At 43.1% G+C, this 18,395-nt stretch overlaps 1 protein-coding gene across 1 annotated transcript in view; it reads left to right on the plus strand.

The window, feature by feature from the left end:
* The first annotated feature begins 877 nt into the window (after positions 1-877).
* Positions 878-18,395, plus strand: part of LOC146203361 (uncharacterized) — a 29,761-nt gene continuing 12,243 nt past the window's right edge. The window contains exons 1-2 of the mRNA XM_084588715.1: positions 878-963; positions 6,587-6,736. Coding sequence (XP_084444841.1) covers positions 6,596-6,736 — 141 coding nt within the window. The 5' untranslated portion in view covers positions 878-963; positions 6,587-6,595. The remainder of the gene's footprint in view (positions 964-6,586; positions 6,737-18,395) is intronic.

Consider the following 18,395-nt stretch of genomic DNA (forward strand, 5'->3'; position numbering starts at 1 on the left):
GTATGCTATCACCGCACGTGGCTATACAGCATTAAACAACTATTGCAATATACGTTAAGGAGTGTGTTGTTGCCTAAAATAGTTAATACAACGAAACCATTTTTTGGGGGATTCGGGTTTTTGTCTTTTTCAGGCTTTGTTCTTGCAAACTGTTATAGCCATTTTCGGAATAACAAATTCATTACAGATTGTACTCACGCTAGGTCATAAAAAAGGCATTTTAATGCTTACTGATTCTACAACATGTATAGAAGGGCTAATGGATGTGCGTAATACTAATGCTTTTGAATTCGTATTTAGAATATATGTTTATGGTAATCGCAAATTATTAGGTAACACCAATGGGAAAACTGTTTCGGCGAATATTTTGCCCTTTCCTGCTGCTTACTCCATAAAATTTGCGTACAGGCTAGTTGTTTACAAAAGGCTGACGACTGCTGGCGCTGCATAGTTCATCACGTACATGCATAGTTCATCACTTACGTCACTTACAAAGCACTTTACTTTTGGTTCTCGGCAAACTTCCGAAGCCTGCTGCCAAATAGTGCGCTGGAATGTTTTGTATCAATTACTTGCATATACAGCATTGTTTTTCGACGCCTGAAGTGATGGTGGTAAAAAAAAAAAGACATTACTATTATTATTAGTTGTGACTTGAGCACGGACTCGCTGATTTGATCAATGTGTCACGCTTCTGAATGGGCTCGTACACTCCCGTCTGCAGCACATATTCCCAGTGCCATTTCCCTCGCCGCAATTGCCTTTGCCTGTAGAGCACGCCTTTTGTTCGGCGCGTATCCGTTGCTCTGGTGACTGTATCTCTCTTGCCGAAGCGTAACCTTCTTCGTTTATCTGCTCGGTTCCCGATCAACACATTCGACTTGCCACTCAAGGCGAGTTCGCGATGCGTGCTATTCAGTCCCCTATCAGCGGCTGGCGGCGTCGTCCACTCTATAACAAAAGGTACTTCTCTATTTTATTCAGTTTCCATCATTCGTGCCACCATTTTGCGTCCGCAACAGTTTTATACTTTCCTAATTTCGTTTTAGCTCCAGGAACTTGAGTAAGCAAATAATCAATTTTTGGTGATAATTCAATCCACTGCTGATGTCTCGTGTGCCTTCCTCTCGCGGACATCACGCACACCATGCGCGTGCACTTGAAAAGAAGGCATTGCATAGTCCCGAAGTATAAATTTTGACCCGCGGAATGTCAGCGGTTTCCGCATTCGCTGGGTGCGTTAGGTCAATGCTATAAGCAGCGTAAAGATCGTCAGAACTATTGCGCGTGTGAGTGATTGTATAGAAGGACAGCGCCAAATCGTTTTATTTCTAATTTTTGTACTAATCAGCGGCATCAAAACAAAAAAGTGCTTCCGTAACCACCAAAGGCTGAGTGCTTTATTTATTGATTTATTTATCTATCTATAGGAGGGGTAATACAATACAAGACATGACAATGCAGAACAAAATAGAAGCTCATGAAAATAATGGATGACGTAGCAGTGTTACTAAAACAATGAATTCTTACACCAGTACAATAACTAGAAAAACAAAACAAAATAGGAAGAAGAGCACATAGGAATTAACAAATAGGTGGGCAAATTGTTTTGCCAACCACATGGCCGGAATAACAGTGTTTAGGGCCCGCTAAAAAAAAAAAAAAAAAAAAAAAAACGATTAAGAGGAGCATTATAACCCCCACCCTACTCCGGCCCTTGTTGTCATGTTTGAGACAACGCTTTTTGAATTTCCTGCAGAGAAGGTTATATTTACTATAAAGATCTGCTGTTTATGAACGTCGCCTAAGCATATATTTTCTCGTAGAGCGCATGGACAGACTTGCATCTAGACTGAGCTGTTCGAGAAAATGAAAGGACACATAACATCCTCCTTCAATGATAAGAAGGCGCATTCGTGAGAAATAAATTCCTCGACTGATTATTTTCTTAGGAAATTTGATACCACAGGACGATTGGCTGAGTGTGATCACAGACGAAGTAGAGATGGGCCTGTTCATAGGCTGCGCGCAAATTCTTATCGTAATATGCTACTATTCATCCAGTAGTTTTGTGAATTAATCCAGTAAGACGAATGGAAGTTTGCATAAGGCATTGTTTCGACAGAAACTGCGATATTATGTTCTATATGCTAACGGGAAATACAGAAAATGTTTATTATCCAAACGCTACCATGACGTGGGGAACCAAATCTTTTCGAAATGGTGGCGCCTGTAGGAATGACATCGTTACTTAACTGGCACGAAATTGCGAAATTGGCGGCACGAATGATCAGTAATATATATATATATATATATATATATATATATATATATATATATATATATATATATATATATATATATATATATATATATATATATATATATATATATATATATATATATATATATATATATATAATGTTTGCATTTATACAAATTGTCCACATTAAAAAGACAGTATACTTACATTCTGCACATAAACCCGCCGGGGTGGCGCAGTGGTCACGGCGCTCGACTACTGTTCCCAAGGATGCGGGATCGAATCCTCGGCGGCCGCTTTTAGATGGAGTAGAAAAGCAAGACGCCCGTGTGCGGTGCGATGTCAGTGCACGTTAAAGAACCTCAGGTGGTCGAAAATCTCCAGAGTCCTCCTCTACGGCGTCTCTCATTGCCTGAGTCGCTTTGAGACGTTAACCCCAAAAGCCAAGCCAAACATTTTGCACATAATTTGCACTTTTAAAATATAAGGAAGCACTTTTGCACGTATCATACACCTTTTCCGCTACCAGTGTACAGAATAAATTTACATTTTACGAACAGCGTATGCAGCTCGTTCCATCGAAAGCCACCGCTGCCATAGATGGTGGTCGAAAAATAAATAAAAATAAGGCGGAAGGAGAAAATATAGGATGGACACTTATTCTCCGCGTTTAAGTGTATTATAGGAATTCGTTAATCGCTCCCATTTGCCGGCTCCCCATGCGGACCCTCGTTCGCGTACATGCACTTTTTTTTAATATAGGGTGAACACTTACGCCGCGTTATCGCGTCTACAAGGCGAAGCTGAAGCATCCTCCTATTTTTTCACAGAAACATCACATGTTTACGCATAGCAGAAAATATAAGTTAAAATATTTCCCAGCAATTCACATTTCAGCTAAGGCATTTATTCGTATATCATGTCTTTTTTTTTTCATTACACTTTTAAGCCAGTGAATAAAGCAATTTATGTTTCTACAAAAATTTTCGAGCCTTTTGCTGGAAGAGTTTCTTGAGATCTTCAAAGTTGACCCGCCAGAGAATCTCGCGTCTCCGCTCTCAGCAGCGACAAATTACTGAGGCGGATGCCAGCTATGAGCAGTCATAATCTTTAACTAACAATTTATTTCTGTTGCCACAGCTTGCACTGCTTACACCGAGGTTAACAAAGCACACAACTGACCTCAACAGCAGTAATTATAGAGGTCTGTCGGTTTACCATCTGGTACGAGCTGACTCCCCATTGAAAGCCAGCTAGAACCCGATGATTACATTTCATCGCCAAATGGGACCCGCTGACTTCCAGCAGCTGGTAGGCATAAGGAACCAGTTAATGCCGGTTGAGTACCAGCTGGAATCAGCTGAAACCAACTGAAACCAATTAGAACCAGATACACCCATCCTTTATTTGGGCGAGTACGAAGTTTTGTACTTTGGCGAATCCATGAGGCTGGCTTCGCGATTAAGCGTACGATGCGACGAACAGCTTTTCAAGCATTTGGCAAGGCAATACTTAAGCTCTAATTCAATCATGGGAAATCAGGAAGATGATGATTCAACTATTTTTTGGACTAAAGCACCCGTCTGATTTATACATCCCTCGGGGGCCCCTGAGGACGGAGGGCCTGGTTTATTTGAACTCTGGATAATCCGGCCCTGGTAAGCCAACAGAAAAAACAAAATAGGACCACGGTATAATGGAATTCGCATACATAAACTGAAGAGGATTAAAAAAAACACGGCTATATTTGAATAGGTAATCTGAATATATATATATATATATATATATATATATATATATATATATATATATATATACAAGGTTTTGAATATTTGGGGGCTGGGATTTAAAACATTCCTATGCAAAATCTACTACGCCATTCGAGCTGAAATAACGTTCACAAAGTTGCAAAATATCGTCTACGTTATCTGATAAGTGATTCAACATCGGTACTTGCCTAGATTTTCCGAAATCGAGAAAAAACTGCTCTCGGCGGCGTGCACAATTTTCGCAGAAGAGAGTCGAAAAGCTATTTTAACATGGTGCGTCATCTGTCGGTCAGCGAGGCAAGCGCACCAACGGCCGGGATGGAGCTTGTCTCACTGCTCGACAGATGACGCATCATGTTAAAATAGCTTTTCGACTCTCTTCTGCGAAAATTGTGCACGCCGCCGAGAGCAGTTTTTTTTTTTCGATTTCGAGAAATCTAGGCAAGTACCGATGTTGAATCACTTATCAGATAACGTAGACGATATTTTGCTACTTTCTGAACGTTATTTCAGCTCGAATGGTGTAGTAGATTTTGCATAGGAATGTTTTAAATCCCAGCCCCCAAATATTCAAAACCCTATATATATATATATATATATATATATATATATATATATATATATATATATATATATATATATATATATATATATATATATATATATATTTAAGTCTTCTGCAGAGTTCTGTGACGTTAATACCTCTGCAGGGATGGAATTCCATTCCTTTATAGTATGCGGGAAAAAGTATTCATATGGGATTTTGTTTTACAACATATTGGCGTAAAGGACAGGTGAAGTCTGTATCGTGTTTTGCGTGTACTTAGAGGCTTTACGTAATGAGATAGCTGAAGTCCCATTTCTCTATTTATAATGCTAGATAGAAACTGCAGACGATTAAAGTTTCGCCTGTGCATTAGCTTACTGATTTTATTCGTAAACATTAATAAACACAGGAATCCTCCATTTTATATTTTCGAATAATAACTATGATGTCTTCTTTGGACACGCTCTGAATTCATTATATCCCTTTTAGTATGAGGATTTCATAAAATTGTTGCGTGTTCCAATTTTGATCGGACAAATACGTTGCAAATATATGCTAAAATGGTGATTTCACAGGTTCGTTTCTAAGTTTCCTTTTCCATAACTTGCTTGGGGCTGCTAAACAAATAATGGAAACATGGTTTGACCGTGGATACGGTGCTTCTCACCTCAGTAATCAGAGAAAAGTTTGCAGGTGCTTTCACGCAAGTCATGTGCAAGAATTCGAGATATGAGCCGTATTTCAAAAACTTTTAGAGTTTATCGCGAATGACATTCGAGTATTTTCTTCGATGGCACTGCTATCGCTACGTGAGTTCGGTGTTTGACCTGAGTGACCACGGACTGCTGTCGCTGCTGCTCCTGTAGTTCCCAATGCTTTAAATGCACACCATCTTACAGCGCCAACACTTTGCCCTTCTTGATAACGTCTGGAACCTCTATGGAGGCGTCCTGCCCCTGTCGTTTTATGAGTTCGGCGCAACGTGTAGTTGATGCCTTTTCTTGTAAGTGCATATTTAAGGAATCAGTATACTTTCTCTGCGGTTCATGTATGGAATGTGGCGAAACTCACTCAAGGAGCTGCGCTTGTTTGCATATGCCCACCGGCGCAAGGCCAGAGGTGGCACACGATCGAGACCATGCGGTGGTAGCCTATGGCGCCGACCGAATTTGAGAAGGTTGGGTTTCTTGTGACCACGAAGTGTGCGGCGAGGGCTGGGAATTTCCTGGACGTACCATCAGGTGGTACTCGCGTTGTGCTGGTTATGGTTTACCTGGCTGGCTGGAAGATGCTCAGCAAAACTAAAGGCTCTTTCGAACAAAACTTTTGTTTGGGATAGTTTTATGGTAGCTGGCTGGTCTTGTGCTGTTTTCGAGGTCAGCGATCGCCGCCTGTCTAAAGGTGAGCAGAATATAAACATCACGTCCGAGAGGAACTTAGACCGCTTGGAACTTACTGTCGGGAGACGGAAACCCACTTGCCGCTGGAACAGGAGATGAAGCAGTGTGTGCTCGGTGTTGCTCAGAAGTTGCTTCCGAAGCAAGCTCTCGTGACTAATCCACACAAGGCAGCAACGAATAAAGCGCTTCTGTAATATTGTGCTCATATCCAGAATGTCTGTGGAAGACCCTAAAGGGGCAGTGAAACCGTTGTGATAAAACAGCGCAGCTAAGACACGGACGGGGAAGGAAACAGGCACAAGCGCTGTGCCTTCCTCGTCCGTGTTTTAGCTGCGCTGTTTTACCACGATGAATGACCAACAAGCCCGCTCATCCGTCTTGGTGAAACCATCCTTTCTTGTTCAGGTGTACTGCAAGCGACTACGAAGATGTAGATTTGTTGGCAGAAATTCATCTACAAAATGCGACAGTCTTGCTTTGCGTGGGTGCTCAGGGAACGAATTATCTTTCGTGTTTGTGTATAATTATGCCAGAAATGGAAAAAAAGGAGTATTCCTCGCAAGCTGAATCAGGGCTCGAGTAATGATCATGCTCTTTTTCATGTCAGTGTGGCAGGATGTCCATGGCTTTGGGACCCACGCCCGTGACCATCCCTACGGGGCCGAGCAGCCTCGCTCCGGCTCCTCCACCGTTCCGGCCACGCCTGAACGCAGAGTTCGTCACCAGCCTCGCCGGTCTGCTCACCATGGCAGAGATGGTGAGCTCACAGCCAACGTCTACTCGCATGCCTAGTGTCCCAGCTGAATGCACCCGGGTTTTGGGAAAAGAGAATACCCTAGACGAATCAAACGAATCCGGTGCTGTTAATAATCGCGCGGCCTAGTCTGTAGCACTTTAATGCGCCAGCCTTAATGGCCGCGGTGAGCGATTTTAGCAATTTTAGCGATGTGACATGCGGTGCTCATGCGTTAAACAAGCTGTAAAATATTCCAGCAAAAAATAGAAAAATATATAACTCCGTTGGAGCTTACTTGAACCCAGTAATTTCTCGTGGGCAGCGAATGGAGAACCTTATAGTTACGTTAATGCCGTATTGCTTCAAGGGTAGCGGTTTGTGTGTGTTAGGTACAGAAAGGCGATATCACGTGGTGTGAAAGTGATATAAAGCCTCGACGAAATAAAAAATAGTAAAATGCTCGTTGACGGTCACCCGTGATGATTCTTGTAACGTAAGTTAGTAAAAGCGGCCGCAGTAGCAGCAGTGTCGGAAGAACTTCCCTGGAGGTCAGCATAGGGGGCGGGAACGAACAGGTGGGCGGAGGCACGTTCATGTATGGAATGCTACCGCTCGCTTGCCTTTAAAATCTTCGCGTGTCTTTCCATGGGTGAATAAAAGAGGGAGTTTCCAATGGCCAACAAAAGGTGTTTGCAGTGGTTCGAAGGTCAAATGTTTGCTATAGCGCATTCAAACCTTGCTCCTGCAGAGCATGTCCTGCCATCTTTTGTTTTCGCTTTGCAAAATTAGAATACTTCTTGAGGACATCCTCTCGCGTTAGAGACTTCATAGAGGAACGTACTCCCCACCTCACCCGAAACTAACAAGAAATGATCCGACCACCCACCAAAACTCCGACCCGACAGTCGCGTCCACGGCATTCTAGTATACGCGACTTTGCCCACCATCTAAAGATGTAGATCTGTATTCTGCACAGTACCAAACACTTTACCACATATGATGTAGGAATGCTAGGGACCACATGGAAACATCAGCACCGAAGTGTAGTGGTAGAATGAGCTTTCAAGCCTCAGCTTGGATTACCAGCATATATTAGCAGTAGTAAACATATTAAGGCCAAAGCCTTTAATAGCTCCTACTCGCGGCCATGACCCTGTCCGTTCGGCCATGGGAAGTGTCACACTTCTTCGCGAGATTCCGCGGGATCGGGACGTCATTACTTGGTGACTTTATCGGTCATGACGCCCGGGATCGTGAAACACGTATAATAATTCTCCTTGTCTACCATGAGGAAGATAGTTAAAAATAAATAAATCCTGTCTCCACCGAGAGTCGAACCTCCACCCATTGGATCCCCAGCCGAGTGCTTTAACCAATTACGCCACGCCCGGGATAGTGAAACGCGTCATGTCGTAATTCTCCTTGTCTACCGTGAGGATGGTAGTAGCGATGACAATGACGCTGCAAGTAGTGATAATGACAATGATGACATTTATTTATTTATTCAAAATACCTTACAGGGCCGAGAAGGGCATTGAGTAAGGGGGGCCAAATTGCGAAGTACAATAGGAACAATACAACGCGCAGTACAAGACAGATTATACAGGGTAAGTATAATGACAAGACATACATCATCGCGAGCAACAGTTTAGTAAAGTGTACATAACAAGTGGGAAGTTTGCATCGTATGTGCTCAGTACACATCTAAAGAATAAGCAGAAGCCATAACAAAAAATCGAATTGATGAAACTGCACAAGAAACCAAACCATAATATATTAGTAACGATGGGAAAAACTTATAGGACAGTAAATCCTATAAAATGACACAGTCAATGAAGGAAATGTTTGTGCAGCTGGTCTTGGAATGATCTGTGATTGCTGATGGATGCGATACGGTCGAGAAGATCATTCCAAAGAACAATGGCACGTGGAAGGGCAGATGAATTGAAGGCTTGGGTTCTACCGTATATGGAATTAGTACTGTACTGGTTATGTAGGCGGCGGGAAATGCGTGTAGGTTCTTCGATGGGCAAGGGAGATGGCCGGGTGCTGTGATGATATTTGTGAAGTAAGCATAAAAGAGCGATGGAGCGACGAATTTCTAAAGGTTCGAGGGAGATATCGAGTTTGATCGTAGTTATGCTGAAATGGGGGGGGGGGGGGGGGGGACTGAAATTTGAAGTGATAAAACGAGCGGCTCTATTTTGCACAGATTCAAGCAAGTTGATTAGGTACTTTTGATATGGGGACCACGTAGGTGAAGCAAATTCTAATTGCGGACGCACTATTGTCAAGTAAGCCACTTTTTTCACGTTATTAGGGGCGTTTCGCAAGTTCCGGCGCAGGTACCCAAGTGATCTAGAAGCTTTGGCACAAATGGATCATATATGCGTGGTCCATCAAAGATTATTCGTGAGGTTAGTACCTAAATACCTAAGAAACAGACATAGAAAACGATACGAGACACTGATGCGCAAACCATCAACTGATTTTTGATTGCAGAGAACACATATGAACGCTTTACACATAAAACATCACAAAAGCCGACAAGTCAGCATTGTTGCTATCGTGTAATTTGGTAAACGTGATACATTTGTCACAAAATATCATTTATATATTTTTTTTATTTTCCCAAGAATTCCTTTTCTTCTTACGATAGCCTAACCGAGGGGTCGCTCACACATGTCCCTTTTCCTGATTCGATACAGAGCCTCCCACAGTTCCCTGGTTAGCTTGTCTGTAGATTTGAGAAAACCCACCGTCTCTTAAAGTAGGATGGACAGTTGGGCGAGTTGGTACAATTGCACGAAATACACAAAGACGAAATACACAAGAAGATAAGCAGCGCTCGTCTGTTGTGCTTTGCTTCTTGTGTATTTCGTCTCTTCACGCTGTTCCACCCACTGTGCGTCTCATGAAAATGTGGTGTGAAATCTTTGCATCTAGCGCGCCGTGCAGCGGCAGATTTCCAGTTACACTAATCTGGCTACAGTTGTGTCCGTGCTCTCTGAGTCTTTCGTTGAGGTATCTTCCCGTTTGCCTCTCATATGCACTAACGCATGAGAGTGGAATCTTGTAAACTACTCCTTCGCGGCACTCGACAAACCTAATTTTGTGCCTAACGCCACAAGGCGCCTCTGCTACAGGCTTACGCTCCTCATTTGCTTTCGCGCACAATCCTTTTAATTTTCTTGGAGCAGAAAAAGCGACATGCACAGAATGCCTTTCAGCTATCTTCTTCAGTCTGTGCGATAGGGCATGAATGTACGGGAGTACCTCTTTTTTTCTTCTTTTACCTTGCCTAAGGCACTTTTATTGGCTAACCTTTTTAGCACCGTATCTGCCACAGAGACAAGGAGCGATGTCGGGTAGCCAGCTTTCTCTAATATGACAGCCTGCACATCGGAACTGGATTGCACCTTGTGGCTGCAGAACTTCTTAATGTCCTGTTCGCAGTGCAACCTATACGGAGTTTAACCTATATATGCGGTGCAACCTAAGGTGTATCCATTGGATTTATTATGTATGATTCGCTCTATAGCTAACAGAGCAGAGCCAGACGAAAGGAGTGCTTGTGTGAAAGAAGGTTTATAATGCATTGATGAAAGAATCATGCGAAAAGATTCTAGACTGCATCTGAGGAACACGGTTGATTTCTTCCGGAACAACGAATTTAAGCTTCTGGTCTCAGATGAGACAGGATTGTTTGCCATAGTTGAAGCAGATGACTACCAGGTCAAAGCACTCGAATCGGTCTAAAACAATTTCACTAGACAAACACTCCTCGACGAAAGAAGGCTGAAGGAATTCCGGAACCAAGCTGCCAAGCTTTGCGAAAATATTTGCCTAGACAAACTTGCAAAAGAGGTGAAGGACAGCAAGAAGCTATCCCTCAAACCGTTCTTTACGATTGAGACCCACAAACCAGGCGCTCCTTTTCGAACGATAGTTGAAGACAGGGGAACCTTGGCAACGGAAAGTCGCTGGATACCTCCAGAACATCTGAACAAACTTGAGGTGAACGACCCATTTATGATCAGGAATTCGAACGAGGTCATCCAATACCTAAACGAGGACCCTAGAGTGACCTGCTTCTCCCTAGACGTCACAGACTTATTCTACAGTGTCCCCAGGGATCAGGTGCTCGAAAGTGTAGAAATGTGCATCGATGAATACGATTGCACAAAGTTCATGAACGAGTGCGGAATCCGGATGAAAGATTTCCTCGCTCTGCTCAAGGCATACCTATCGTCTTTGTGCGTCGAGTTGGACAGCTTAGTGTTCTCCCAAAACGATGGGATCTGCATCGGATCCACTATAGCCCCAGTGCTGTGTGACATCTTCCTTGCAAGAGGAGACAGTCAGATAGAACAGTCCTTGCCCCGGTTTGGTGTTGCGAAATGCTTCAGATCCGTTAATGACTTCAGACTGTGCTTACAAGAACCTGGCCTCCCCTGACCTGGTAGAGAAAACTTTAGAACTATTCAAAGTAGCCCATTCAGTGCTTACTTTTACATATGAAGTTCCCGAAAACGGCAACCCGCAGTTCCTTGATTTGGCCTTAACTCTGGAGACCCACTTATGCTGGGAATACAGAACACGCAGTGAGAAAGGCTTATTGCCATACTACTCGGATCACACAAAGCTGGTCAAGCGAAAAATGACCATGTATTGTTTCGAACAGGCCATTGAGAAGTCCTGCAGCCACAAGGTGCCATCCAGTTTCGGTGTGCATAGGGTGCCTAGGTGTGCAGGCTGTCAGATTAGAGAAAGCTGGCTACCCGACACCTCTCCTTGTCTCTGTGGTAGAGAAAGTGCTAAAAATATTAGCCAACAAAAGTGCTTTAGGCAAGGTAAAAGAATAATTCGAGGACACTTTAGCGACTAAAGTGATGAAAGGCAAAAGCCTGAGTTCTGTATTAATAATTATTAATAATTAGGCATTATTAGTTATTCAATTAATCATTGATTAGTAATTAATTAGTAAGTGGTTTGATAGCTATATGGCCACTTAAGGTGACATTGATTATTAATTAATTAATTACGCTATTATAACTGATTAGTAACTATTCATCATCATCATCATCAGCCTGACTATACCCACTGCAAGGCGAAGGCCTCTCCCATATTTCTTCAATTAACCCGGTTCTGTGCTAGCTGCATTCACTTGACCCCTGCGAACTTCTTGACCTCATCCGCCCAGCTAACTTTCTGCCGCCCCCTGCTACGCTTTCCTTCCCTTGGATTCCAGTTTGTATTACCCTCAGCGACCATCGGTTACCCTCTCTTCGCACTACATGTCCTGCCCATGCACATTTCTTCTTCTTGATTTCCACTAGAATGTCAGTAACTTAAGTTATTTCGCTGACCCAATCTGCAATTATTAATTTGTTTATCATTAATCAGTAGTCATGTAATGAGTTATAGTTAGCTAGTCATTAATTAGTAATTGCTTATTGCTTGCCATGTAGCCGTGTAAGGCGGCAATAAATAATTATTGATTACGCAACTGTCACTAATCAGTAAGTATTAACTGATTTGTCATAAATGAGTATTTACTTATTTAGTCATTAATTAGTAAATAGTTATTAACTAGGAATTAGTATGTAATTTATTAGTAGGTACTTATTTATTAATTAGTCAATAATTCAATAATTAGTAACTAAGCATTGATTGGCATATGACCTTATAAGGCACGCATTGGCGCATACTCTAGTCCGGGGTGCACGACATTAATTAGTTCATATATTTAGCAATTAATACTAACACTTAATGAGTCATTAATTAGTAATTAGGCATTGATTGGCATATGGCCTTATAAGGCACGCATTCGCGGAAACATTAATCCAGGATGCGCGGCATTAATTAGTAATTAATTAGCGCATTACGCAACTGTCACTGTTTAGTAACTAGTAGTCCTTTAGTCACCAGCAATTAGTAATTAGTAATCAGTGTTCAGTAATTAAGAAATTATTAATGATTTATTGCGCAACTACACCTAATGAGTAATGATTAATTCACTAGTCATTAATTAGTAATTAATAATTGGCATATGGTCATATAAGGCACGCATTCGCGCATACTGCGTGGTTGGTCGAGACCTCCATGACGTCATCTCGTCTCGACCAAACAGAGCCGCCGCAAAAGCGTGACACTTTTGGTGACGACAACAATGAGGCTATAAAGGCTTTCGCCTTGAAAACGGGGCCTGGTACTCCCGTACATTCACGCTCTATCGCACAGAATGAAGAAGGTAGCTGAAAGGCATTCTGAGCGTGTCGTTTTTTCTGCACCAAGAAAATTAAAAGGACTGTGCGCGAAAGCAAATGAGGAGTGTAAGCCTATAGCACAGGTGTCTTGTGGCGTTAGGCACAAAATTGGGTTTGTCGAGTGCTGCGAAGGAGTAGTTTACAAGATTCCGCTCTCATGCGGTAGTGCATATGAGGGGCAAACGGGAAGATACCTCCACGAAAGGCTCAGAGAGCACAGGCACAACTGTAGCCAGATTAGTGTAACTGGAATTCTGGCGCTGCACGGCGCTAGATGCAAAGATTTCACACCACATTTTCATGAGACGGCGGTTCTAAAATCCACAGACAAGCTAACCAGGAAACTGTGGGAGGCTCACTGTATCGAATCAGGAAAAGGGACATGTGCAAGCGACCCTTCGGTTACGTTATCGAAAGAAGAAAAGGAATGCTTGGTAAAATAAAAAGAGGTAAATGATATTTTGTGACAGATGTATCACGTTTACCCAATGATAAGATAGCTACAATGCTGAGTTGTCGGTTTTTGTAATGTTTTTATGTGTAAAGGGGTCATATGTGTGTTCTCTGCAATTAAATTTCAGTTGATAGATTGCGCTTCAGTGTCTCGTATCGTTTTCTACGTCTGTTTTACAAAAGCGCGACGATGTTTGACCATGTCTGTCACCAACTAGCCCAATTGAAACCCTTTTAATGATGACATTATCAATGATAATGACAGTGTATTTAGTTGATAATGATAATGAGAGCAAACGTGATGCACCGTGTGCACAAGCAAAGGTCAGACTCGCATTTCGGCAGGGTAGATTCCAAAGGGCTCCCGGAATCTTTTTTTTTTCGGCAAGGAAGATTTAGGACATATGGGGTGGAACAGAAATAGATTTGGAGCTTCGGCGGTTGGTCTTCCCTAGTTCATGGTCTCTTTGGCCTCCTACGCTGCCTTGGCCGTCGTCATCAGCATGAACTGTGCAATCGGTTCGGAGTTGGTCTGTGGGCCTCCGACAACTTTAGGAGAGGACTATTAGTCTTTGGCAATAAAAGGTGGTTTTCTCAGCTCTATGTGACGTGGCACGTCGTGGTGTATAGCCTCCATACCAAATGCGCTCTTTCGTGCGTCTGATTGGCCACATTTTATGATCCCTTGCTCTGCTTGAATACATGTAAGTTTTCGAAAAGCCGTCTGAGCGTTGGTGGCTTGCTCTCTGGGAAGGTCTTCCGCTGGAACCAAGTACTTCTTGCGCCCTGAACTGAGGAGGTTGCCTGTCTAACGCGAAGAATTCTTGCATTCAGTCAAGCTTTGTCTCTCCCTTCAAACTTTTTGATTTTTTTTTAGATATTGTAACGGGGATGCATTTAGTGAAGGGAGGACTGTTTTTTTATTCGCGTCATTGAAGGGAAATAATTGTTATCATTTTATGGCTGAGCGTTAAGTAATTAGTAAGTAGAAGAAAACAACCAAGTGCTGCCGGTGGGATCCGAACCCATGGCTTCCAAATTCTTCCTTTGGTGCTCTAGCTACCAACTGAGCTACAGCGGGGGCAGCTCAGCCTCATATCTTCGTACGTATTCATGCTGCGCGGAACCTAATCATGAGAGTGTTCATCACCGCCATCCTCGTTTGTGGGGGCCCTGCATTACCGAAAGTGTCACGTGGAATGTAATCTAACGGCAAGGGCAAAAACTGTGCGATAACCTGCTTGCGATAACTCTGGCATCAAGACTGCCAGAACCGATACTCCAACTAGTTTGAACATTCAGCAGACAGTTTTTATTCTACTTTATAATCAACAGCTTACTGTCTGTTACGTATAATGTATTTACTAAGGTAATCGCTAATAGAATCAGGACAACCTTAGACTGCAATCAAGCAAAGGATCAAGCAGGGTTTCGGAAACGGTACTCTACTATCGATCATATCCATACCGTCAATCAGGTGATAGAAAAATGCTCGGAATATAACCAGCCCTTATACATAGCATTCATTGATTACGAAAAAGCATTCGACTCAGTTGAAACCTCGGCGGTGATGCAGGCATTGCGAAATCAGGGGGTAGACGAGCCGTACGTGAAAGTGCTGGAAGATATAGTGGCTGCACAGCAACCATAGTTCTGCATAAGGAAAGTAACAAAATTCCCATAAAGAAAGGTGTTAGGCAAGGAGACACAATCTCCCCAGTACTATTCACAGCTTGTTTAGAGGAAGTATTCAGAGACTTGGAATGGGAGCAGTTAGGGATAAGGGTAGATGGAGAACACCTCAGTAATCTGCGATTTGCTGATGACATTGCCTTGCTAAGCAACTCGGGGGATGAACTGCAAATAATGATTGATGACCTAGACAGGAAAAGTAGAAAGGTAGGCTTGAAAATCAATATGCAGAAGACTAAGGTAATGTTCAACAGCCTCGGGAAGGAACAGCAGTTTACATTAGGTCGCGAAATACTGGAAGTAGTAGGCGAATTTGTCTACTTAGGACAGGTAACCGCAGATCCGGACCACGAAAAGGAAATAACAAGAAGAATACGATTGGGATGGAGCGCATTTGGCAAGCACTCGCAGATTATGACTAGCAGCTTACCGGTATCGCTCAAGAGGAAAGTATACAACAGTTGCATCTTGCCTGTACTCACCTATGGGGCTGAAACGTGGAGGCTAACCAAGAGAGTTCTACTTAAGTTGAGGACAACCCAGAGGGCTATGGAACGAAAAATGGTAGGGGTAACATTAAGAGATTGAAAGCGTGCAGAGTGGGTCAGAGAAATAACTCAAGTTACCGACATTCTAGTAGAAATTAAGAAGAAGAAATGGACATGGGCAGGACATGTAGTGCGAAGAGAGGATAACCAATGGTCGCTGAGGGTAACAAACTGGATTCCAAGGGAAGGAAAGCGTAGCAGGGGGCGGCAGAAAGTTAGGTGGGCGGATGAGATTAAGAAGTTCGCAGGGGTCAAGTGGATGCAGCTAGCACATCATCATCATCATCATCATCAGCCTGATTATACCCACTGCAGGGCGAAGGCCTCTCCCATATTTCTCCACTTAACCCGGTCCTGTGCTAGCTGCATCCACTTGACCCCTGCGAACTTCTTAATCTCATCCGCCCACCTAACCTTCTGCCGCCCCCTGCTACGCTTTCCTTCCCTTGGAATCCAATTCGTTACTCTCAGTGACCATCGGTTATCCTCTCTTCGCACTACATGTCCTGCCCATGTCCATTTCTTCTTCTTAATTTCCACTAGAATGTCGGTAACTTGAGTTATTTCTCTGACCCACTCTGCACGCTTTCTATCTCTTAATGTTACCCCTAGCATTTTTCGTTCCATAGCCCTCTGGGTTGTCCTCAACTTAAGTAGAACTCTCTTGGTTAGCCTCCACGTTTCAGCCCCATAAGTGAGTACAGGCAAGATGCAACTGTTGTATACTTTCCTCTTGAGCGATACCGGTAAGCTGCTAGTCATAATCTGCGAGTGCTTGCCAAATGCGCTCCATCCCAATCTTATTATTCTTGTTACTTCATTTTCATGGTCCGGATCTGCGGTTACTACCTGTCCTAAGTAGACAAATTCGCCTACTACTTCCAGTATTTCGCTACCTAATGTAAACTGCTGTTCCTTCCCGAGGCTGTTGAACATTACCTTAGTCTTCTGCATATTGATTTTCAAGCCTACCTTTCTACTTTTTCTGTCTTTGTCATCAATCATTATTTGCAGTTCATCCCCCGAGTTGCTTAACAAGGCAATGTCATCAGCAAATCGCAGATTACTGAAGTATTCTCCATCTACCCTTATCCCTAACTGCTCCCATTCCAAGTCTCTGAATACCTCCTCTAAGCAAGCTGTGAATAGTACTGGAGAGATTGTGTCTCCTTGCCTAACACCTTTCTTTATGGGAATTTTGTTACTTTCCTTATGCAGAACTATGGTTGCTGTGCAGCCACTATATTTATCTTCCAGCACTTTCACGTACGGCTCGTCTACCCCCTGATTTCGCAATGCCTGCATCACCGCCGAGGTTTCAACTGAGTCAAATGCTTTTTCGTAATCAATGAATGCTATGTATAAGGGCTGGTTATATTCCGAGCATTTTTCTATCACCTGATTGATGGTATGGATATGATCGATAGTAGAGTACCGTTTCCGAAACCCTGCTTGATCCTTTGCTTGATTGCAGTCTAAGGTTGTCCTGATTCTATTAGCCATTACCTTAGTAAATACCTTATACGTAACAGACGGTAAGCTGATTGGTCTGTAATTTTTAAGGTCCTTAGAGTCCCCTTTCTTGTGAATGAGGATAATGTTTGCATTCTTCCATGGTTCCGGTACCGTCGATGACACCAGGCACTGCGTATACAGGGTTGCCAGTTTTTCTAGCACGATATCCCCCCCGTCCTTCAGCAAATCTGTAGTTATCTGATCCTCTCCAGCTGATTTCCCCCTTTTCATAGTTTCTAGTGCTTTCTTGACCTCGTCCTTCGTCACTGGTGGAACGTCTGACTGTTTTTCCCTACCGCCAATCTCATTACGGTCCTGACTACTTTGGCTACTGTAGAGATCTGTATAGAACTCCTCGGCTACTTTGACTATCTTGTCCATATTAGTGATGACGTTGCCCGCCTTGTCCCTTATCGCATACATCTGGTTTTTGCCTATGCCCAATTTCTTCTTTACCGCTTTAAGGCTTCCCCCGTTCTTTACAGCATGCTCAATTTTCTCCATGTTATACTTCCTTATATCGGCCACCTTGCGCTTACTGATTAGCTTTGATATCTCGGCCAATTCGATCTGGTCTGTTGGATTGGAAGCTTTCATACTCTGGCGTTTCTTAATCAAATCTTTCGTCTCCTTAGACAGCTTACCGGTATCCTCTCTAACTATCCTACCGCCTACTTCTACCGCGCACTCAGTAATGATATCTCTGAAATTATTGTTCCTTGCCTCTAGGGTAATGTCGCCATCCTCAGTTAGAGCTGAATACCTATTCTGTAGCGAGATCCTGAACTCTTCTGCCCTCCCCCTCACTGCTAATTCGTTGATGGGTTTCTTTCTTACTAATCTGTTGCGTTCTTTCTTCAGATTTAGGCTAATTCGGGACCTCACCATCCTGTGGTCACTGCATCGCACTTCCCGATTACCTCTACATCCTGCACAATGGCGGGGGTTGAACACATTATGAAGTCGATTTCATTTTTAGTCTCTCCGTTAGGACTTTTCCATGTCCATTTTCGGTTCTTCCGTTTGCTGAAGGAGGTATTCATGATTCGTAAGTTATTGCGCTCTGCAAACTCAACTAGTAACTCCCCCCTGCTATTCCTAGAACCAATGCCATAGTCACCTACTGCCTTGTCTCCTGCCTGTTTTTTCCCTACCTTGGCATTGAAGTCACCCGTTAGTACAGTATACTGCGTCTTTACTTTT

Source organism: Amblyomma maculatum, chromosome 1 (genome assembly GCF_055883805.1).
Source record: "Amblyomma maculatum isolate TAMU_Amacu chromosome 1, ASM5588380v1, whole genome shotgun sequence".
Lineage (NCBI taxonomy): Eukaryota > Metazoa > Arthropoda > Arachnida > Ixodida > Ixodidae > Amblyomma > Amblyomma maculatum.